This window comes from Poromitra crassiceps (genome assembly GCF_964638095.1).
Source record: "Poromitra crassiceps genome assembly, chromosome: 22".
NCBI classification, from domain to species: domain Eukaryota; kingdom Metazoa; phylum Chordata; class Actinopteri; order Beryciformes; family Melamphaidae; genus Poromitra; species Poromitra crassiceps.
Genome location: NC_139647.1, coordinates 10,786,206 through 10,810,705, shown reverse-complemented (window position 1 = coordinate 10,810,705; position 24,500 = coordinate 10,786,206). Strand labels below are relative to the sequence as shown.

Genomic DNA, 24,500 nt, shown 5'->3' with positions numbered 1-24,500 from the left:
ACTTGTTCAAACCAAACGGTTCAGATATATTTAGAAACAGGAGAGACCGCAGAACATTTCACTCAGACCAAAACTATAAAAAATAAAAAAAACATCTAAAAAATATTTTCTTTAAACCCGCATTCTTTTAACGTTTTGGTCCGAGTGAAATGTTCTGCGGTCTCTCCTGTTTCTAAATATATCTTAACCGTTTGGTTTGAACAATTAAAAATGTGTATAAGCATTTTACCAAATGTCTATGGGAAAATGAATGGAAATCTCTGGGACAGTGCTGAACCAGGAAGTGACGTTCCAATTTGGCTCTCTATACACCTTTGCATGTGTGTTTAGACAAGTGGGACATTGAAAGGGACGAGCACGACTGACTGTGTATAATATACATAGCCTACATCTCTGTGCCAATTTATTGTACACCAAATAAACTACTATGGTGGTCAAATCCCTGACTCTACAACTTTCTCCACCTATCTGATTTTGAGTATGTGCCTCTGTAACCCTGGCTTCAACCTACTGGCGGGTGCTGTTACAGTATACTACGTCATGCTCCTTCACGGTGTTTGCCTGGCGTTTTTGTTTTGGGTGTCACGGGTCGGGCAGGATGAAGATGGGCCCTCCGCTTAGAATCCGCTGGTTCTGAGGAGGAGCGCTGGTCCAGAGCTCGCGGCGCGCTCGCCCCCGACAGCGCTGGGCACAGCGGGAGTCTCCTGCCCCGCATACGAGCACCCGGCAGTGGAGGAAGACCTCCTGTAAGACACACGCAGTTTGACAGCAGACAGGCCTCATGTAAGCAGAGAGAGAGATGTGTACTGTACCACCATTGGGCGAGAAAAAAAAACTGATGATTCACACAAATACATAGGATACTGTATATATATGCTGTCTAAAAATATACCGGTAGTCTAAACAATATGCCAAATTAATACACACACACACACACACACACACACACACACACACACACACACACAGATACACACTTGCCAGCTGGCTCCCAGCATGGCTCTCTTACTCACGCGGTTGTCCTTGCCAATGAACTTGAAGACAGGGACCTGGTAGTGTTTGGAGAGTTGGTCCTTGGATGAGAACTGCCTCACTGTGTCATCTGAGATGCACCTGGAGAGGGAAGCCACCAGAAAGGAGACAGTTATGCACACAGTCAATGTTTTAACACACTACTCATTCATCCATATGTTTCTAACAAGCTGCTTCGTCACAAGCACACTGTTGTATTTTTAATCGGAAATCGTGAAAATAGATTATACTGTAGCCCTGCTGTGCCATTCTAGCATGGTGTCCATATAATAGCTAGAAGAAACATGTCTCTTTCCAAAGTCAGGGGAGAAATTGTTCGCCAAAATCGAGTGTGTTTCCCAAATGATGAGGTAGTTCTGTTTCGATTTCTCTGCCCAAACTCCTCTTCTGTTCTCTCTTCACATAAACCAGAGTGAAACTAAAGGCCATTGACACGCTCCACTTTGCATTCCACTGAGGGAGTTCCTGTACTGTAGCTGTCACGGTGCTACGGTCTTGTGTGAAGGCTGCGGTTGCTTCTGATATTGCTGGCGCTCATCAAGTGCTGCCTGTCCCTGTCGCAGGCCTGAAACCACGAATGCCATCAATAACTGAGGTGATCTACGGCAAGTTCCAATGACCTCATGAGTCATTGGAACTTGACTCGACTCCTTTCTATTCTTCTTTGTGGAGCTGATTTGTAAGTAAAGATGATAGCAGCCAGCTCATGACTGTATTTATGAGTGTTATGACGATTGGGAGTGAAAATGACTCCAACTCCCATGATTCCTGGGGTGTGACATCATTCCCTGCTTGAAGATGAGCTAATTGAGCTAGATGAGCTAATACTGGGATCTGTTGGGACAGTATATTGTCCATAGCATTACATGTGTAGGCATGTGTAGCTGTTAAAGAGACAGACCACATAATACGTATTACAGCTTACAGACCCTGTTGCAACCATGAGTGTAACATCTACCAATTGGCAGTAGAGAGTGGAACAGAAATCTAGTTATTGTATAACAGGTGGGTTACCAATGTGTGGATTGATGTGACACAGAGATTGATAAGAGCTCCATACTAATCACCCGTCTTTGATGAGGTAATACTTCAGGGCCTGGTCAGCCTTGGGGCTCGGTGTAGCGAAGCAGCTGTCCACCAGGGCGGCGAGCCCCTCGACCCGCTCCCCGGGCTCCACCCCGAAGAACAGGGAGTCGTGCAGGCGCAGCTGGGGCGGGGCGCGGTACGGCTCAGAGAACTCGGCGCTCTTGAAGAGCTCCAGGGAGAAGGGGAAGACGCCCTCGCTGTGGCCGGCCAGCTCCAGGGCCGAGCTGCGCAGGCTGGCCTCGTAGCCGTCCGACACCTGGTACTCCCTGGGGAACTCGCAGGTGACCGGCAGCAGGAGCTTGCTGGTGCGGACAATCATGTCCCTGCTGCTGCCCGGGCTGCTCTTTGGGAGGCCCGTCACCAGGTTGGTCCCCACAATCTTGTCATCAGTCACCTGGGAGGCGAGATTCAGTTTACATGGCTTCACTGGCATTTCCACTCAGTCATAATCTCAAAACCCACATGTAAACAATAAGTTGGCAATTTTGGACCTATATATAATTTGTCTCTTACATACCTGTAGTGTTTGGACCCATAGAGAATTAACTCCCAAGTCAGCCGTCGAGCTCCATTCCTAGGCCTCTTGCTACTAACAATAAGTGAAATGGTCTTTGTCAAAATATCTCCAAAAAAGCCAGTCTGAAATGATATGGCAACCAACCAACATATTTCTACCCACAGCCCGGAAAGCAGCAGCAGCGCATTGTTTCCACTCAGTGGATAGTCTACTAGCAAACTCTACCGGGCTCCTAGGTGCAATTGTGACTCTCGATTCCCCTGTGGATGGATTTTTTTGTGGGGATATTTTGCCAGATCCAATTTGGACTAAATCAGCAGCAAGACACCTAGCAACAGAGCAGCGCATTGTTTCAACCTACAGATGAGTTGGGAGTCAATATTCTCTGCAAGTCCAAGTAGCCGACTACTAGCCTGGGTAAACCCAGCCTCCACGTTAGCCTGGGTAAACCCAGCCTCCACGTGACCTCTATCTATGTGCTATCAGTCACAGTTGTGACTATCTATGTGCTATCAGTCACAGTTGTGACTGATGGCACATAGATAGAGGTCACATGGAGGCTGGGTTTACCCAGGCTAGCCGACTACAGGTATCAAAATGCAGATGATACCTGTTTCGAAATATCCTAAACCAAAGAGATTGAGAATCCACATATTCCAACGGTATTAGTCTTGACCAAATCTGTATGTCCAAAATCACCAAACTTATCCTTCAAGGTTCAGCATTTTTAATAGTCATGTATTTTTCCTAGTAATATTAATATTAATATTAATATCAATATTAATATAATCCCTTGGCCCCACGCCATAGAGATGTCACCCTTTGTTCATTCAGTCTCCGAACTTCTGCTAGTTAAGTCCAAAGTGAGCGGTTCTGACCTCCACCACGGTGCCGCAGGTCTTGAGGCTGAAGCTGAGGTTGATGTGTGTGCCGTTGGACACCCCGCGGCAGGAGGAGTTGGACAGGAACAGCTCCAACCCTCCGACCAGGTCCTTGGGGACGGACACTTTAATCGAGCTGGAGTCACACTGGACCGGCACTGCAGGTGAGGGAACAGACGGGCAGAGAAGAAAAGACCTTTACACTGTGGAATGTCTGCATGACATACTGCCATCCATCCCAATAGAAGATAGAATGGCACAAATCACAAGGGGCATCAGAACAGAACATGGCGAGGGCTGATATCCAGAGGGGCCTAAGTGACATTTGACCAACTTTACAGGAGAGCCAAAGCAAACAATGGCCATAGTGTTTCCTGACTTTGTTCAATCTTTAATATGAAGACTTATAAACATGTGGATAATGGATGTAATATGTCAAAATATATGATTGAAACTGCACGATAAAGGAGGGTTTGTACTGACTGGAGTGTGTGGAGATGAGATCTAGGCTAAATGTTTGAGTTAATACATTTTCACAGGGAAAAGAGTTGTAAGAGTTCTGAATCTATTCAACCTGACAATAGATTGTCTACCTAATGGGAACGAATAAAAACGATGAAATTAGATTTTCTTTGCACATTATGTTTAGTCATTTAATTGTTTAATTACTTTTCCATTTTAAATGCTTAATGTACTTCTGAATGGGTGGGGTCAGTGCCTCTGATTTAGCCAATCCCATCTAAAAGAATGCGCACGCGCACACACACGCACACGCACACGCACACACACACACACACACACAGATGCACACGCACACAGACACACAGACACACAGACAGACAGACAGACAGACAGGCGGGCAGGCGGGCAGGCACGCACGCACGCATGCACGCACACACAGACACACACACACACACTGAGACTGAGACTTGGAGGTTGTGAGTTCGATCCCCGGCAGTCATACCAAAGACTATAAAAATGGCACCCATTTGCCTCCCTGCTTGGCACTCAGCATCAAAAGGGTTGGAATTGGGGGGTTAGATCACCATATGATTCCCGAGCGCGGCGCTGCTGCCGCTCACCGCTCCCCCAGGGGATGGGTCAAATGCGGAGAACAAATGTTGCACACTCAGGTGTGTGACAATCAGTGGGACTTTACCTTTACTTTACCTTTACAAGCACACACACACACACACACACACACACACACACACACACACACACACACACACACACACACACAGCTCCCACCCTGGCATGTGTGTTTGTCCTCTCCCAGCTTCAGGCCTCGGGGGCAGTGGCACTGATAGGCGTCCAGCAGCGAGGAGCAGCCATGGCTGCAGCCTCCATTGTTGGCGTGGCAGCCTTCTATCTCTGCATGGAGCGAGACAGGGAGAGAGAGGCAGGGGTCAAAGGTCAAACACACTGTGTGCTTCCACCAGCTTCATTATCTCTGTCCTGATACAGTATGCTGACTGCTGTGCCATGCAAACGCCCGCTAACACTTACGGCTACATTAATTTCCATGACCTCCCCTTAGCACGCGCCACCTAGATTTATGACTGAAATGCACTCTCTTATATCGCAGTTCACCTGGGGAGGAAAGCATGCATGAATTAAACTTACAGAGAAGCAAACTCACTGGAGGTTAGCTGTTCCGAATTTTAATTTTTACTATTACGCTTTTCAAATTAGGAATCGGAGGTCCCTCGGCGGGCTATAGAGGCAGCATGTGTGAAGCCACATCGACTAGAAGATTCACTATTATACAGGCAAGGGGCGTCGGAACGTTAGCTGTCCCTTAGCTGTGTGGAGAAAATTGGAGCTGATGATGGGCAAAACAGGTTTATTTTATCAAACGTCTCCGTTATGGAATAACTATTAGCTTCAGTCAGGTGGGCAGCCTTTCATATTCCCCCATGGTTAAATAAAGGAGTCTCCACTCTCAGCATTTTTTTTTACCTCTCAGCAATATTTTTTAACAAAGCTGGACTGAGTTATTTCAAGAAATCAGGGAGGAATATGATTTAGCGGGCACCTCTTATTTTCTTTATTTGAGACTGAGATGTGCATTGAAGACATACTGTATATGGGTGCCCTGGAATAGACCTTTGATTTGGTCCTGGGCGTGGCTCTCGAGGAACAGTGACCTGCATAATATAACTCTCTCCTTGATCGTTCTATCAAAACATTGAAACCATATTGGGAAACAGTATGGTCCAATTTAAATAGTAGGCTACCTCCAAAAATCTCGCGCATCAATTTATACATTTTAAGATGATTCACAGAGCTTATGTCACACTTGTTAAATGTTTTAAGATGAAACTAGTTGCTAGTCTTAACTGTACTCACTGCCAGGCTCAGACGCTGGGCACCACAATATATGTTCTGGGAATGCCCATTGATCAGAGATTTTTGGAATCGTGCTTTTCAACACTGTCAGATAAAAGCTCAGATAGTAAAACAACAAGACACAGAGTGTAATAATGGTGTGGCCTCCCTGTGCAATCTTTAGTTGCTCACAATGTCTTCACTCCCTGATGACATCACTGATGACATCACTCTCTGATGACATGGCGGTATCACTTATGACATCACAACTACTCAAAGTGGCGTTGTCGCTGATGACATCACAATTGCTTGAGTATGACTCTGTGATGTTGTCGGCGATTTATGGCCTCATCCCTGTCTGTGGCGTCATCAGTGATTTATGACCTCATTAACTGCCTGAGACATCATCAATTTACACATGATTTAATAGTTTAGGGTTAGTTAATGGTTATGCTTATTATTAAGCCTTAAATCCCAGTAGGTCTTTATACAGTAAAATGTACCTCTGCAGTTGCGTCCATCTTGGTCCAGCACACGGCCCGGCGCGCACTCACAACGACTGGAGCCTTTGGTGTTCACGCACACCTCCGCACAGCCCCCGTTCCCCTTCTCACACTCATTCACATCTGCACACGGGGACACGCACACCACACCCGGCCGGGTCAGACAGACACGTACACACCACACCCGGCCCGGGTCAGACAGTATGCAAGTATGAGAACCAGTCGGGTGGGGTTTTGCCAGCTCAGGTCAGTAGTACCGAATAATACAGCTAGTGTTCCACAGAAGAGCGAAAGAATAAATTGACTTTCAAATACTTTCAAATTGACTTTTTAATACGACTTGCGAGGACAGATAAAGAATTGGCGAAAGGATTAAATAAAAAGTTTGGAGAAAAGTGGAGGGGGGGGCGAGTCAGAGGGCGACATCGACAGAGTGAAGAAAGAGACATTGATTGAGGACAGAGAAATGAAGTGGAGAAAAGTCATTTCTCAGAGTGGGGAAGGCAGATTTGCCTGATGGGTGAATAATGAGATAATGGTGCTTTTACAGGCCGACTGCTGGGCTGCCAAAGCATCCGTGTCGCCCATCATTAGGTGTTCAGTGCTGTGAAGAGCCCTCTACCACCCACCCACCCTGTGCTGTGTAGTCACAGTGAAGAGCCCTCTACCCCCCCACCACCCACCCTGTGCTGTGTAGTCACAGTGAAGAGCCCTCTACCCCCCCACCACCCACCCCGTGCTGTGTAGTCACTGTGAAGAGCCCTCTACCCCCCACCACCCACCCTGTGCTGTGTAGTCACAGTGAAGAGCCCTCTACCCCCCCACCACCCACCCCGTGCTGTGTAGTCACTGTGAAGAGCCCTCTACCCCCCCACCACCCACCCCGTGCTGTGTAGTCACAGTGAAGAGCCCTCTACCGCCCCACCACCCACCCCGTGCTGTGTAGTCACAGTGAAGAGCCCTCCACTCCACCACCCCGTGCTGTGCACCTCCTCCACCTTGAGTTGACTCAGCAAATACAACAGACAATTGCTTCCTCCCTCACCAGGCTCTGTTATTATACCATCACCATTGTTTGACATGCAAATTAATCTTCCAATATTATTTGAGGTATTTATGCCACATATAAATGTCATATCATTTACAAATTATAGCCAGGATGCATTCATATCCCAGTTATTAGAAAACCTGATATGTACTGTATAATAGCTAGGATGACAGTTTGGGGCAGTGGAAACCTCTAAAGCAGTGGTTCTCAAATGGGGGTCCGGGGAGCCCCAGGGGTCCTTGAGGGGGTTCCAGGGGGTCCCCAGCCAAAAGGTAATTATTATTATTATTTTCGCTATAATTCCATTCATAAGTAACACAATGACTATTTTGGTCATGGGTTTTATACACTTTCTGTAATAAAACATAAAAGCATCAAGCGTATTATCATATGGGGGACCGTGGGACAAGATCCTATGAAATGGGGGTCCGTGGTCTAATCTTTGTCAGTTTAGGGGTCCCTCATGTGAACATTTTTTTAGAACCACTGCTCTAAAGAAACAGGCCTGTGAACCAGAATGGTTTGAATCGCAGGACAAACTAGAAAAATGAGGGTGGGAATAATAATATCTCAAATGGATATTTGGACATGAAGACGTATGTAAACAGATTATCTGGAAATAACTCCTTAATTGGGATGTAATGAACGATCTGCCAGAACAATGGGTGTGTATGTGTGTGTGTGTGTGTGTGTGTGTGTGTGTGTGTGTGTGTGTGTGTGTGTGTGTGTGTGTGTGTGTGTGTGTGTGTGTGTAAATCTGCTCTGTGATTGATTGGTCTTGTTATTGTGTCAGAGACATTCCTAGCCTGCCTGTTCCTCTTCCTTATCTTCATCTGTTGTGCAACTTTCATTATCTGTCCTGCGTCTTCCTCCTTGCACTCTGTCTCACCCAGGCATGTCTGTCCGTCTGGTCCCAGGACAGTGTGTGTGTGTGTGTGTGTGTGTGTGTGTGTGTGTGTGTGTGTGTGTGTGTGTGTGTGTGTGTGTGGGTGTCCTTGCACTCTGTCTCACCCAGGCATGTCTGTCCGTCTGGTCCCAGGACAGTCCCCGCGGGGCAGCGGCAGTCCGACTCGGGACAGTGGGGCCCTTTGCACTCCACCTCATCACAGATGTCATAGAAATCTGACACGAATACAGAGAGGGTAAGAAAAAAGATCCTGCACATATCAACACAAGAAGAAAATGAACGAGACACAGGTGCAGCACACAATATATATATAGTTTTTATCATTATTATTATTTCCCCCCGATTTTTTTTATCCCATTTTTATCCCCCATTAGTGCTAATTTAATTGATTTATCCTGGTTGCTGCTCCACCCTCTGCCATTCTGGGGAGAGCTGAAACTAGCTCCAAGCTTCACCGGTAGGACATAGCACGTGGGAGGATCACGCTATTCCAACGAGTTCCCCTCCCTCCGAACAGGTGCTCCGAACGACCAGAGGAGGCACCACTTCAGCTACCAGGATATTGCATGTTTTTGGTGAAGGGGTTCCTATATGAAGGAAACCCCCGGGAGGCACGGGGAGAACATGCAAATTCCACACAGGAAGGCCCTTTTTGACGACGGCACCCGGGCGGTGGGCACTCGAGGACATGCGGACGGTCACGCACTCCTTCAGCGCTCACAGCGTCCCAGGTGGGAATCGAACCCAGGACCTTCTAGCTGTGAGGCGACAGCGCTTACCACTGCGCCCTCCAGTTGCAGCACACACTGAATGGACTTTTTAACACATGGAGACATCTTCACTCACGGCCGCAGTAAACATGGAAGCACACCGAGGGCCTGGGCAGACGGTAGACGTAGTAGCCGCCAGCGCAGGCTTTCACTTCGGCACTGGCGTTCCACTGGCAGCAGTTGCCGTTGAAGCTGGCGCACACGGGCAGCGTGACGATGCCGTCGCGGGGCTGCGGGTGGCTGCCGTGGAGCCAGATGGGCGCGTGGGTGCCACAGTGGTTCTCCGCGATGCAGAAGGTGGGCATGGCGTCTCCGGCCATGCCGGTGAAGCGGTACCACTCCCCCGACACGTGGCTGTCGCACAGGGGCACGCCCGACGGCGACGACTGGTTGACGTGGTAGTCTGTGTTCCTCCACGGCTCGTTCAGGCTGATGTAGGCCGAGCACGGGTCCAAGGCTGAGTGAGACACATACGGGGGGAGGGAGGGAGGAATGATGGGTTAGCCAAGATGACACAATTGTAAATGTTAACGGGATAGGTGAAGGTGGATGCCTTTTGCTAATTGGGATAGGGAGGATGGAGAGGGTAGAAGTTAGTATAGTATATGATTCAAATTTCGAATTCAAATGTAATGAATGTATGACTGTGAGGCCATTTACACCTGGCGCTAACATGCATTTTCTGTGATCAGATTGCAATCAGATTGTGTTTTATCACTTGAAATGCCAGGTGTAAACACCCCCAAAATGCATTGAAGAAGGATTCCAATCTGATCGGCCAAACTACCTCCGGAGGTGGTCAGGGATGCATTGTGTACACATTGAACACAAGTGTAAATGCAATGTGTCCTCTCAATCTGGATACACCAACTTTATGCGGATTGAGAGGACAACCATTTCTGCAATCTGATTGCAATCAGATTGCAATCAGATTGCAGAAAATGCATGTTAACGCCAGGTGTAAATGGAATCAGGCTGAAGTGATCAAATACAATCTGATTGCAATCTGATGGAAGAAACCACATGTTAACGCCAGGTATAAATGGCCTCTTTGAGTCCTCATGAGTCCCGAGTGGTATCGAGTAAGTTGGTTAAACTCACTCCCCAGTAAAAAAGGTCCGTTAATCAGCTCCGCCTAGAGAGCTTGGCATAGTGGGTAGTGCGTGCGCTTTGGATCAGGAGGTCGGTGGATCGAATCCCGCTCTACTCCCGGGCAAGCCCTCAACACGGGTTGCTGCCAGGGCCTGCATCAACACAACGCAGGTTACACATGAACCTCCTATCGGCTTCCATGTCCTCCTATCCTATGGGGGCCTAGGCAGGCCACATCAATACTGGACACTTGGTCAAACGTGTTACGTTGAAGCAACCTTTTGGACTGTCGAGATAAAGTATTACACCGGTTTAGTCGATTCTAATCGAGCTAAGGGCCAACGGGCCGTCCACAAAAGGAGGCTCCGTCCAGCGACCTCTGTCAATGATGAATCCTTTCACTGTGCAGCCGGTCACGGAGGATCGAGGAGTGAACTGAACGAGCTGAGTAAACAAAGTGCAGAAAATAAATCGATAGGCTCTGCTCGCTCCCTGCTCTGTATCCCCTCTCATTTGTCTAATTAAGAGCTAGTCATAAGTCCACGCTGGCCAGGAGACATGTTGAGGGATGATGGGAGGAACGCAGACAGACGAGGGGCAGAATGAGCGCTATAGTCACGGGCGTGAGCGGAGAGGTGGATGGTGGCGTGGTGTGACCAAGAAGCAGGAGTGTCATGTCCCCCAGCGGCAAAGCATCTTCTCTGACAGGCCAGGAGCAGTGTTGGGCAAGAGTTACTTTCAAAATGTAGGCTAATATACTACATATTACTAGTTACGTTCATTTGAAAGTAATAAGTTACTTTGCGATATCACTTTCTGTGTAGAGTAACTTGTGACTTGTTACACTACTTTTGCATTACTTTTACCAAAACAACAGCAGCAGCAGAATGACATCGCCGCTTGACATGTGACATGTCAATGACATGTAACTCAATTTGTAACTTGAGTTACTTGACAAAGTAACTGGCACAGTATAATATTACTGAAATCCTGAGTTACTGCTAAAAGTAATATATTACATGTAATAGGTTACTTTTGTAATGAGTCACCCCCAACACTGGCCAGGAGTAAGAGACAGGGCAGCTTTACTGGAGCAGCACAAACGACCAATCATGTCGCCTTTCATTGCTCCCTAGAAAAGAGGGTCACATCGAGGATAAGGCCAAGATCTCAAGTAGCCGAACACCACCATCCCCTAATAAAAACTCTCTCTCTCTCTCTCTCTCACACACACACACACACACACACACACACACACACACACACACACACACACACACACACACACACACACACACACACACACACACACACACACACACACACACAAAACACACAAACAACAACAAATGTAGGCTACTGACTGCACCTGAGTCCCCAAAGTTGAGAGGGAATGATGTGGAAGCAGGGACTAACGTGAAATGATCTCACCACACGTCATTTTGTTTGAAAGTCACTCTTAACCCCACAATCACTAATGGACAATCCATCTTGCCTCTGGCTCTAGGATCGCTCCGAGCCGCGGCCGGGGGCTGCCGACAGTATAAATGGCTGTTTCTGTTTGAGACGTGCGATTGGCCAGCTGCTCTCCAGCTAGAGCAGCGCAGAGGGCACAGCTGACTCAAGCCGCTGTATGCTAATGAGCACTCTAAATCTTCTAGGTAGGAGGGACAGGAATGACTTCATATGGCCATTAAGCCAAGATGGAGCCATGCCATCACCTGACCTGCGTGGAGAAAATACTAAAACAGCTCATCAGTTATATGAGACTCTCTGATGGAATAGAGAGAATGCAGTATTCCATTGTTCTCCATATGAGGCAGTGGTTCTCAAAAATGTTCACGTCAAGGACCCCTAAACCTCAAACTTTTTCTCTCATGCCCCACTTTGGAGGAGGGAAAATGTTCATGCCCCCCCACCGCCCCAACAAAATTGTAACAAAAGGGTCCAACTTTAACTTTTATTGAAATAACATCAAGATCATGACCATTCCTTTCTATTTTCTTTCAGTAATGTTGTCCAAATAAAACAACAACTTCCATTTCAACTTTATACAACATTTTGTGACTGCTACTGTACATCTGTGCTCTTTTTAAATAATAATTTAAAAATCAAACAGAAATTGCAATTGCAATCACTTTGCTAGAACAAACAAAGTTAACTATATTGCTCCATCAGATAAAAATCACATGAAATGTGCAATCACTTTGTTATAACGATATCAATAAAGTTCTATCTGTGCAAAAAATAACAAATATTTGTCAAGAAAAATTTGCATTAAGTCTTATTATCAGTATCACTGCTGTATTAGTGGCTGCAATGAACCTGTTTTGCACTGCACATCTTTTCAAAAATAATAACAATAAAGTGCAACCTGTGCTAAACAAGTTCAAATATTTGGCAATATGAATGAACCATCCATGGAATGAATGCGAAGTCACTACAGAAGCGGGGTTCATTTATTGCTTGCCGGGAAAAAAGTCAGACGTCAAAACATTGGTTCCGCACTGCATTTCTGCATTTCCCCCGTGCGCCCCCCCCCTGTTTTGCCACTGCGCCCCACAGGTGGGGCCCCGCCCCACACTTTGAGAAACACTGCCCTAAACGGACACAAATTAGACCATGGGCCCCCCCATATGAGAAGAGTTTTGCGTTTAGGCCTGAATGTTCCACTGCAGAAAGTATAGCCTATAAAACCCATGAGCAAGTCATTCTGTCATTGTGTTACTTATGGATGGAATTATAGTGACAATATTGCCCTTTTCGCTGGCGACACCCTGGAACTCCCCCAAGGACCCCTGTTAGGTCCCCGGACCCCACTTTGAACTATTGCCATCAATAGTATGGTTAGAAATCTATCAACTAAAAGGTGACTGTGGGTCGCTATGAGAACGAGTGTCCTACAATGGTGTGATTATGATCTTAGCCTAGAGAGACAATGGGGAACTCGTTTGTATCGAGTGGACAACACAATGTATGTATTGAATATTGCACTCACCCGCAGCTGCAGCAGCAAGTGTGTCCTGTAGCAGAACGGTTAGCAGCAACAATATCATCATGTGTTCTCTCTCAGGACTGAAGATGATAATCCAACCTCTGATCTGTGTGTGTGTGCGTCCGTCTATGTGTGTGAGTGACCCTCTTCTGAAGCCAGTCTTTAATATGCGCCTCTTATCTCTTGGTACATGCCTGTATTTCAGTGTGTGTCTCACCTTGACCCCAGCTTCTGCTCCCCAGCATCCAGTGACAGGAGGACCATCCTCCCATTGTTCCCAGTGGTGACTCCTCTGATCCAGACTCCATCCCATCCTCGTCCTCCTCCTCCTCCTCTCCATCGGCAGACCCATGCTCCTATAAAACAACAACATGGCCATCTATTACTTTAATCCTGAGTTTCTTTGAGTGATGACACTTTGGTTTATCTCTCCCATGTGATCTTAAATCTTCTCTCTGTCACCAGAACTCGTATCCCTAGAGTTTGGGAGGGTGTCTCGTCTCAGAGCGACGGTCTAATCTGCAGTAGTGAGTGATCTGACTTTCATCTTTCACCCGCCCCAGGATGGAGGATTTACTGTATGGCAGACTAAGACCTTTGCTGGAGAACAGTCTGTGCCGCCAGCAGCAGTGATGTTCTCATCTAACCCTGAAAATCAAAAAGCCTTTTACAGCCTTGGCCCCCCTTCACTTAAAGGTGCCCCCTAACCCTGACGTTTGCAGTTTCTTTTGATGCCCCCCCCCCCTCATATGTAATTAAATCAATGGTTACTTTAATCAATAAGGCTATTAGAAGAAATGAGGTGGAACATGTCAGCCTTCTTTGGTGATTAAGAGCACATAAGGCACATTCAATCAACACTCTGCTGCAGCAATGCAACTGCACTGTGTAAAGGTATAGTGATTTACCTTGTTTTTTAATTGGGTTCCATGGCATTTTCTTTTCAATATCAGCGTATGAGTTTTTGACTAAAGGAGCTTCCAACTTTTATTTATTTAAAATAAATGTTTAGGTTTGTTTTCAATTGTATTAAAGTCAGTTTGAATGATTTTAACTTTTGAGGTGGTGAGGTGCAAATAATTTCAAGATAGCCTACTGGTATGCATTTTCTCTACACACTGATAAACAATAGCCTTTAAATGGGCATTACATTGTATTTATCAATATATTACTACTTAATTGCTAGTTTCTTTCCACTCTTGGTCAAAATGATTAACTAATTCATTATTTTTTCTTTTTAGCTGTGCAGGAAGATTCCAGCTTCATTATGTATTTTTTCCACGGCTCATTTTAGACTTGGATTTAGCTTTAATAGACCATAATCCGATCAAACACATCATGGATGTGTTAGCCTGGTAAACCAGCCGGTCACGTGACCGGCTGGTTTACCAGGCTAATGATGTGTTACAACATGTCCATATTGTATACAAACCAACAGTCTTTTTCTTCCCCGCAGGTCTATCTTCATAGGATGTCCTGTACAGGAAGACCTGGAGGCCAAGGAGAACCGGTCAGGACCTTGACAGGCTGCTGCTTGTAAACATCTGCAATGTGTCTCATTAATCAGGTCTTCACAACCAGATAAAACAAAAAACTTCAACCGGACCACCAGCTCCAAAAACTGGATAAGGATTTTATTGATAACTGAATTACATTTCTCTTTTATACATATTTCATAAATGATACAGGATTTTACATTTTCTCTTTCTTTTTTTTGCCAACATTACAGCATCAGATGTCAACAGAAAAAAAAGACAAACAAATAAAAATAAAATAAAAAGGTAGGAGGTCAGAATTGTACAAGATCATTTCAATCCTATTATTCTGCTTCACTCTTTCGGCATTTAAAACATTGTATTGTAAGTGCACACAAACCAATGATATCCAAAACATAACAAACGCACGCTTTGAAAAACGTAGAATAAATGTCATTTGGGAGAAAGAAGGCTGGAAGTGGATGAAAATGACAGGAGCAGTGAGGTAAAGAGGGCTGTGTGGGAGGTGTTCCCCCCGACATGCGAGCAGAGTGCGCCCCACACCTCCCTGTAGTCTCCCATCCAGGACGTTTAGTAAGTGGGGTCAAGAGGTCATAGAGACCCCCCTTAAGGTGCACGGAGGATGGAGGCTGGTTTTCCATCTATTGGGGGCGGGACTATAAATACAAGCTGCATGTCTACACAGGGGGGGGGGGAGGATGGGGGTAACGGGGGGGGGGGGGGGGGGGGTGAGCTGCAGTGGTACTGTAGATGGGGGTGCAGTTGGTTGGCTGGGATCGAGTCCGATTTGGCAGGGCAGATTCTAAAGAGGCGGGGCCGGGGGAACGCAGCCTCGACCGTCCGCTGCCCCATCTAGGAATCTCTACAAACGACGTTCTTAAATTATCTTTGCAGTTTTCTGTGTGATAAATCATCTTTTTTTTTAATTTTACATATTTTCCCCATGTAAACATACATTCATGCAACACCCGCTTTATAATAAAGTTCCCTATATTTGATATATTTTGTAAAAAAAAAAGAAAAAAAAAGATGGCGTGATTAAAAAAGGAGGTGGTGACGATGGAGAAGTGTAGGAACAGCATGTGGGGTGGACTGGACTGCAGACAGAGGGCATAGCTCTCACTTCCTCCACAGTACATCTCCAAGGAAACGGAGCAACATTGTGTGTGCGCGTATCATATGTGCATGTTTGAATGCGTGTGTGTGTGTAACTTGGCCTATTGTGGAAATGAGGGATTTAAAGCTATTGATCGCTATGAGGGTGGAATTGATTTATACCGCTATTGACCAGCAGAGGTTAGGGGCAAAGGATTCATGCAGTGATCTGCACTTTGCCCCCGGTACAGTCGCACTCTTAAAAACATGTGGACACACACACACACACAGACACACACACACACAGCAGAACTGATTTCCACTGGCAAACATTCAAAAGAGCCCTCCTAATATATCAGAAATTGATTTTCAATTATAGGGGAGACCAACTTTCGTATCCGGTCTTCTATACCATTTAAATACTTTCCCATCCAAAAGGCATCATTTCTCTTGGAGATCACACACACGCCAGGTAAAACATATGGCCAAATCCTACCTTGAGATCCGCATGGGTAACTTACATAAAATCATGCATTTCAATGGAGAATCTGCAGTTAAACAGGGGGATCTCTGCAGCACGATTCAGCCGGCTGTCCACACATAAACAAAACAGAAGATGATGTTGAACTATAGCGTCTCTGTCATTGTGCTTCCGCTCACCAGAGGCGACCTAACGGTCAGTTAGTCTCGGTCAGTTCAGAGTGAAAAAACGCTGGCTTTGAGACCCGAACAGAGTCCCGAGAGAACAACCGATCCTCACCATGAATGAACACAAAACCAACTGAAGCTAGCTGACAAAAGGTTCGTTTGATGACAATCCCTGGAATGGACAACATAGATATATGGCTTCTGTAATCATCTTCAAAATAACAGTTGGGAGTGATGAGACTTGAGCTCGACGCGGCAAAGAAAACTGTCCCAGTTGAGTACAAAATTGCAACAATGCTCCTACACATTCACAAATTTCTACTGAGGCCATACCATAGCATGCAGTCTACCCTGCCATACCATCGAGGGGGGGCAGGGGGCGACACGGCGACAGTGGGAGGAGGGAACTCTGACTTTCTTTCTGGATGAATAAATGCCATGTATTTTTTATTAATATGTACCCTTCTGTTATTATTTTTTGACTTCTTGCTAAGCTTCATGAGAGGGGGGTTACATAAAAAATTCCATGATGTAACACCTTTTTGATTGATTATTTCATAATCAGACATTGAATTATTACACATTGCATGCTGCTAAACCACAGACCGGTTTCATGTTAGCAAGTCTGGTAGCTTCTGGAAAATGGTATGTTTTACGCCTATTAGAATAATGCTTCCAATTTTGAGATAAACATGTTTTCACTGGGATATTGTACTGCAAGGCATTTATTCAAACCCCATTCCTCACTTCTTCTAAAGCTGTAATATACACAGAGCTCATCAGAAGTCTCAATAGCATGCCTGCGGGTATGTCTGGAGGACACTTTAACAGCTTAGCTCCTGTTATATTTAGCATAATTCTATGGCAATCTTTGTATTCACAAAATGAGAATAGTGTGTGTGTGTGTGGTGGGGGGGGGGGATACAAGTTTAATATTATCTGATCCATAATGGTACCTTGTGTTGCTCCATCAAAACCATTTTCAACCCGATTTGCCTGAATTCTTCTACTTTGCTGGCCATGCCCAGGGGAACAGTGCTCTCAATTTCATCAGGTGAGACACCTCGCTCATATTACTCATAGGACCAGGCCGGGCTTATGGTCATAACCTTAAGTTCTATTTCATAATATTGAAGACACCTGGCTCATATTACTCATAGAACCGCGGTTATGGTCATAACCTTAAGTTTTGCAGGTATCAGGGGCCTGACTGGATGTAGTAGGTACTGTGGAATATATTAGGTGTGTTTTGTTTACCATCGCAAGATATGAAAGGGCAATGCATATAATGCAGTGTGTGTTAGTGTGTGTGTGTGTGTGTGTGTGTGTGTGTGTGTGTGTGTGTGTGTGACAGAGACAGACTGGGCACTGGAGTGTCGAGGGGACCCTTAATGTCAGGAGATGTGCACGAGTTTCTAATGAAATGACATTTGCAAGAGAGCTCCTCCCCCCACTGAAAAAAACTAGCCTCTGTTCATCGGTTTATTTGATTGTATATATATATATATATATATATATTATTTGTCATAACAAATATACTATGGCTTTCAAAATAAAAAGTGCCAAAATATTTTTGGAATAAAAGAACACACAGTGATGTTTTTGTCGGTAGCACTCTCATCCTTGCGCAGACTTGGGACGTCAACAGGAAGAGGAAACGAGGCGTTGTCCCCCCCGCGTCCTGTGAAAGCCGAGACGGGGCTCCTGTTAAAAGGTCACACTTTGGGGCAGCTGTCCGTCACCCGGAGGGGGGGCGTGGCCCAGGGAGGGAGGGAGGGAGGGGCAGCAGAGTTTAGCCACAGGAACACGAGGAGGGTCCCCCTGGTGGTCCGACTGCTCAGGCCCTACAGAGAGCAGTGGGCGGGGCGAGGACTTCCTTGTAAACTTTGATTCGTGGGGGGACAGAGCCCTTCTCTGGAGCCCGCCCCATCCAACAGCAGGCGTGTGTGTGTGTGTCTGTGTGTTCACAGTTTGACTGCTAGAAAAGCAGGACAACACTGCCGTGTGTTGGCTGGCCCGGGGTCAGTGTCCCATTGTCCCCAGAATGTACCTGACACACACACACACACACACATACTCAAGAGATGGCTGCCCCTCTGCGTGTCTGTGTGTGACACTTCCTGTTTGCCCCCCCCCCCCCCCCTGCAGGCTGTCCCCTCTGGAGTCTTGAGGCATATCCATAGTGCCCAGTTTAATTCCATCATCGTCATCATCATCATCATCATCATCGTTGTCTTCTTCGGTGGTGCGAGGGTTTCAGTTCCTGTTGATTCTCACCGTCCTTCTCGTTACGGGGCTTCACTTGCAATTTCCAACTGGAGTTTTCAGTCAGGAAAGGAAAGAAAAAAGGAAAGAAAAAAGAAGATAAAGAAAAGAAAACTACCTCCCACAGTCAAGAAAGGGATGGGCTTACTGGGTGTGGGAGGGAGGGAGGGAGGGAGGGAGGGTTAAATAGTGGGGGGAGCAGGGGGTTGGACGGAGAGGAGAGGTGGGGAGGGGGGTTGGAGAGGGGCGGGGGGGTAAGGAGGGATGTGTAGGAGCTCAGAGGGGAGGGGCCTAGCTCACTTTTCCCGTCAATCTTTACTGGCGGTGAGCTGCTGGACTGGGAGTTGGAGCTGGAGAGGGTCCCGAAGACGCTTCAGATCTAACTCCACCTGCAGAGGACGAGAGGACGACAGAGAGAGAGAGAGAGAGTGTGTGTGTGAGAGAGAGAGAGAGAGAGAGAGGGAGAAGAGAGAGAGAAAGAAAGATAGGGAGAGAGAGAGAGAGAGAGAGAGAGAGAGAGGGGGAGGAAATAAACATATTTTGACTGCTTGGGGTATTGTACTGTGAAGGCATTTACTCAAACCCCGTTCCTCCATAATGTGGTTGTATATCTTCTAAGGCTGTATAATATTCACAGAGCCCATCAGACGTCTCTATATCATGTCTGCGGGTGTGTCTTGGGGAACACTTTAGCAGCTTAGCTCCTAGCTTACAGTATGTTTAGCGTCTTCCATCGTCACTCTTTGTATATTGACAAAAATGAGAATCGACCGCTGCTACAAATCAAGCATCGTGTGAAATGTGCGACGCTCCCAGTGTGACTCGGCTGCTGCTCCATTTGTGTCGCAGAATATACAGATTTTGAGCGAGCGTACCTCAGCGATGTCATCCTTCAGCTTGTTGAACTTCTCCACATCGAAGCGTGCCCTCTTCACCCCCTTGTGGAAGAACAACAGATACTGTCGGTCTCTGGCGTCAGGATAGAGGTACTCCTGCAGGGTTACAGACGAGAGACAGACACAACACAACACACTGTAAGGAGGCAGCGGTCTCATCACATAATATTCTCTACTGTATCTAACACATTGATGTCCGGCTGTCACATTGGCAAAGATTTATGTCCGCCCGGCTGTCAACGTTGGCAAAGATAAATCACATTGGCAGGATATGTGTCTTCAACTCCCTTTCCCTTAAGTTTAACCACCAAGTAAAGAAGACTAGGTCAAACCTACAGTAGCTGGCCCGCAGTGTTGCCAACTCTTTTCCAAGGAAAGTCGCTATTGGCTGCTCAGAAAGTCGCTATTGGCTGCTCAGAAAGTCGCTATTGGCTGCTCAGAAAGTCGCTATTGGCTGCTCAGAAAGTCGCTAGGATTTGCCAGATGGTGTCACATGATCATGTGCATATCAATATAGGGCTGCACTTGTCATGCACGGCACGCCGTGGCATAACACGTTTTTTTGTAGATAATTCTTTGGAGCATTTTTGCCGTCACTTGATATAGGACAGTTAGATAAACAGGAAAGGTGGGAAGAGAGAGAGAGGGGATGACCACGGGCCGGGTTCGAACCCGGGTCCGCCACGTTAAGGCCACCAGCCCATTTGAATATTAACCGCTGACTTCGCCAGATTCACGGTAACAATTCCAAGTGGACAGCGGAGGGAGGGGGGCTGTGCTGTGTGGGAAGCGCAGTGATCATCAGACCTCTCTGGATTAGACATAAGTACAGAAAACTAGCATTTGCCACACCAATCTATTGCCAAATGCATTGGGATTCAACGCATTAACATTGCTTCCCATGGTCAGAAACAAACACCAGATTTGCTGTGAGTGGCGGGCGTCTCACTCGGACTCTCTCTCTTTCTCTCTGTCCAGGTCAACCACTCGTGTAACTTCATCCCTCACTCACTCACCACTAAGCTAAGAAAAACCTAGACGTGATTCCGGATGCAGAATTTAATTCCCTAGCTCATGTCAACAAAGCCACCAGATCGGCTGTTTATTACCTAAAAACTATTGCTAAAGTAGGTTTGATCTCTCAAGTTAAACGTAGAGGATTGTTTTATTGCCATTAGATTAGATTACTGTAATGATCTGTTCTCTGAACCTACTAAAAAAAATAATTACTGGTGACCTCCAAGAGGTTTAAAATGCGGCAGCACAGCTTTTAACAAGGTTGAGGACATCGGATGATACAGCACTTTTGAAATCACGACACTGGCTCTCAGTCAGCTCCAGAATCAATTTTAAAGTTCTGTTATTGGTTTTTAAATCCGTTAACAGCTTGGCATCTGCATATTTATTTGATATGCTTGTTCTTTATGAGCCAAATAGATTTCTTGGATCATGCATCGCTACAGTCGCTTTTTAACCGCCTCTACAGTGAGAAGCAATACGGCTTTACACCCAGACAAAGTCTCGCTGGCCAGCCTCCTCTCCCTTCCGTCCGAGGAGTCTGGCGCCGCAGGTCTCCATAACTGGGATAAACCCTCCCCTGCTCTACTCTGCTCTCCCATTGGAGCGACTGTTTCGGTGGCAGCCGGATGTCCGCCGGATGTCCGCTCCCGGCTTATTACAAGCTCTGTCATTGGCTCCGACCATGTCAATCAGAGCGGCTTCCGCTCCCTCCTCCCTGTGTGTCGCTGTAAATAGTGCCCTGCCGCCTCAGTGAAAACAACAACGCTAACTAGCTAGCAAGCTAACGGCAGAAACCTACACGCTAGCTCGTTGCTACACGCTGAAAACGGCAAATTGGATTGTCGGAAACTATTTTCCAACGGCACTGCCGCTAAGCGCCGCCCATCGCAATCCCACTATGGAGACCTGCGGCGCCAGACTCCGCGGACGGAAGGGAGAGGAGGGCTGGCCAGCGAGACTGCTCGGAACATGAAAGCCTCCATCGGCATCGCAACATAAAACACAGGTGTATGATTTGCCACGTGGCGTCTTACCTGGCGCGTGAGCACGAAGTAGGCGTACATGGCCATGGCGGTGCCGTAGGTGATGAAGTAGGTGACGGGCTCCATGATGTCCCAGGAGTACTCCCACCAGGTGAGCCGGGCCAGGATGCCAAACTGTGTGGCCATGTACGCCATGCCGCCCCACAGCACCCAGGTGCTGCGCCGCTCCGCCTTCTTACTCAACTCATCCTTCACCTGTAGGCAGGCGCCAACAAGCAGGCAGTCAGTCAGTCAAGCCACAGCGATATCACAACCAGACTGAGATTTTAATGACACACAAGCGCAATCATTTAGAATTCACCTTAACAGGGTATCAGCATTAGATCGTTAGGTTTTCTTCTATATCAGACACAGGTTTTTGTTCCTACCTGACATGTTTCGACGGCAATACTTCTGTCTTCATCAGAGGTGTCAGTAGATGGTGTGTGACGTGTCTTAAACAGCTGATGTTGTTTGCAGATCTAGTGACACCTCTGATGAAGACGGAAGTATTGCCGTCGAAACATGTCAGGTAGGAACAAAAACCTGTGTCTGATATAGAAGAAAACCTAACGATCTAAGTAAAGTATAGACACTATGAACCTTTTTGGATTAGGGTATCAGCATTGACGAGGATAGAAGTTACTAATTATGAATAATGGAATTGCAAAAACAATCAGTAAGGCTGGGATCCTCCTAGTGGCCCTGGCACCAGGTGGCATCTATGTGGCTAGTCAGTGGCAGCCTGTGGCACTGTCAGTAGTTGCTGTCAACTAGGGCGGTGACACATTTCCTAGTTTGTTTTCAAGACAGCTGTTGAGCAATCACGTTCTACTTTTAGGTTTTTCCGTCATTTTATGCAATTAATTCCGCTAAGGAGGTTATGATTTCACCCCGTTTTTAAATAAAGAGGAACAAAAATACATTTTTTACGAATCCTCCATTTTATTTTAGCCAGTGCCACTAGTAGGATCCGGGTAGCTCTCAAAAACAATCATAGATATTTCAAAATTCAAGCATTTGTCAGACACTTGATTGTGTAAAACCCTTAATGTGAATGCTCAATTATTGTGCTTGGCTGTTTGCACCAAGTTGAGTCTAGACAGCAGCTGTGAACACTAATGAACTTGAATGTCCGACAACAACAACAGCATCAAGATGACGCCCTGAGGTGCAAAATACTCTACTCGGGCAAGGGCAAGTGATCGCCACACGTGTCAAAGGAAGCTAGACCTTCTCTAGGGGGCGGAGTTGAGAGTTAAGGTCCTCCAGTCGTTCAATCAGCTCCCGTTCTTTGCAGAGTTGGTGCTCGTCAATGCGCAGGGTGGTGTAGAGCTGCTGCACCAGGAGCTTCACATCGTTCAGCCTCTCCGCCTCCTCGTGGGCCAGCAGCTCTGAACACAAACACACAAGAGCTCGCTTTAATGCAGTCCACTACTGAACCACTTCCTGCTCTTCCTGGAGGTGCAGAGTACGACTAGGGCTGCAACTAACGATTATTTTCATAATCGATTAATCTATCGATTATTTTCTCGATGAATCGATTAGTTGTTTGGTCTATAAAATGTCAGAAAATGGTAGCAAATGACGATCAGTGTTTCCCAAAGCCCACGATGACGCCCTCAAATGTCTCGTTTTGCCCACAAATCAAAGATAACATCAGTTTACTGTCATACAGGAGTAAAGAAAGCAGAAAATATTCACATTTAAGAAGCCGGAATCAGAGAATTTAGACCTTTTCTCTTAAAATTGTACTCGTAACGATTAATCGATTATCAAAATAGTTGTCGATTAATTCTCTGTCGATCGACTAATCATCGATTAATCGTAGCAGCTGTAAGTACGACCTCTTCTCGCCGGGTCCTCACCTCTTCGCGGCGGCCGCACTAGATGTGTGGTGTCATTGATGACGAGCTTGAAGTCGTCCAGCAGCAGGATGTCTATACCTGTGGAGGAGGCCACCCTCGCCCCATCTGGAGAGAGAGAGAGAAGGTGGATTCAGGGCGGGGAGAGAGAGAGAGCACACACAGACATCGGTTATTAGCCTTTTGAAACGCCCTTCACCTCTGATGAAAATCAGACCGCTTCCTGTCTGATTTTAAATCGGCTCGCACGGAAGGCAGATGAGTTTTGTACACCTGGAGTCTGAGTACCACTTGCTCCTGAATAATGAACCATTTGAGCAGAGCCGAGGGTTGGGAAATCATTTCATGGTCAGTGCAATAGTATTAAACACCGAAGTACCAAGAACACGCAACGAGAGTCGAAAATGAAAATGGATGAACAGCTAAGTGCCAACATAACTACCGGGGGTAAACGGTCGTAGTGGTGAGTGTGTGTGAGTGAGTGAGTGAGTGAGTGAGTGAGTGAGTGTGTGTGTGTGTGTGTGTGTGTGTGTGTGTGTGTGTGTGTGTGAGTGAGTGAGTGAGTGAGTGAGTGAGTGAGTGAGTGAGTGAGTGAGTGAGTGTGTGTGTGTGTGTGTGTGTGTGTGTGTGTGTCTCTCTCTCAGCGTACTGTACCTGTGGAGTAGATGGCTACCCGGTCGATGCCTCTGTCTTCTGCCTGCAGCTGTTGCAGGAAAACTCCCACGCAGTCACTGAGCGGCTTGAGGGTGAACTGGCAGCGCTCTCGCCTGGACGGCAAACTGACTGAGATCACCGGCAGGCCGTTCTGGTACACCACTGTCACCTCTAGGGGGGGGTGGAGGGTGGAGGAGAGAAAAAAAAACGTCTGTCAGACAAATGTAGAGAATGTAGAGAATGTAGAGAATGGAAGCCGACATCCTGTGGTCTGAATTGAATCAGGACAAAAGGCTTTCGTCTGCTCCCTGCTGCCGCTAATTGGAACTCACTGCTATCTTGGAAGGAGCTGGTCTCTCTTCCAGAACTCATTGTTG

The 24,500-nt window shown here is 46.6% G+C and overlaps 2 protein-coding genes across 4 annotated transcripts in view; both read right to left on the bottom strand.

Annotated features, from left to right (window-relative positions):
- Nucleotides 1-582: 582 nt before the first annotated feature.
- Nucleotides 583-9,410, bottom strand: oit3 (oncoprotein induced transcript 3; the record flags this gene model as incomplete). Its single annotated transcript, XM_083658337.1, has 8 exons — nt 9,152-9,410; nt 8,410-8,520; nt 6,351-6,473; nt 4,768-4,890; nt 3,514-3,674; nt 2,100-2,512; nt 1,014-1,113; nt 583-744 (listed from the first exon to the last, which is right to left on the bottom strand). The coding sequence occupies exons 1-8, from the start codon at nt 9,393-9,395 to the stop codon at nt 583-585; spliced, it is 1,437 nt and encodes a 478-aa protein (XP_083514463.1). The 5' UTR covers nt 9,396-9,410.
- Nucleotides 9,411-14,788: 5,378 nt separating this feature from the next.
- Nucleotides 14,789-24,500, bottom strand: part of mcu (mitochondrial calcium uniporter) — a gene marked incomplete at its 5' end in the record, with an annotated part of 87,211 nt that continues 77,499 nt past the window's right edge. For 2 of the 3 annotated variants that reach the window (XM_083658474.1, XM_083658476.1), the window contains 6 exons: nt 14,789-19,055; nt 19,542-19,658; nt 21,617-21,820; nt 22,838-22,998; nt 23,473-23,577; nt 24,124-24,294. In XM_083658474.1, the coding sequence (XP_083514600.1) occupies nt 18,975-19,055; nt 19,542-19,658; nt 21,617-21,820; nt 22,838-22,998; nt 23,473-23,577; nt 24,124-24,294 (839 nt within the window). In that variant the 3' untranslated portion in view covers nt 14,789-18,974. The remainder of the gene's footprint in view (nt 19,056-19,541; nt 19,659-21,616; nt 21,821-22,837; nt 22,999-23,472; nt 23,578-24,123; nt 24,295-24,500) is intronic. The other variant, XM_083658475.1, reaches the window with a different exon arrangement.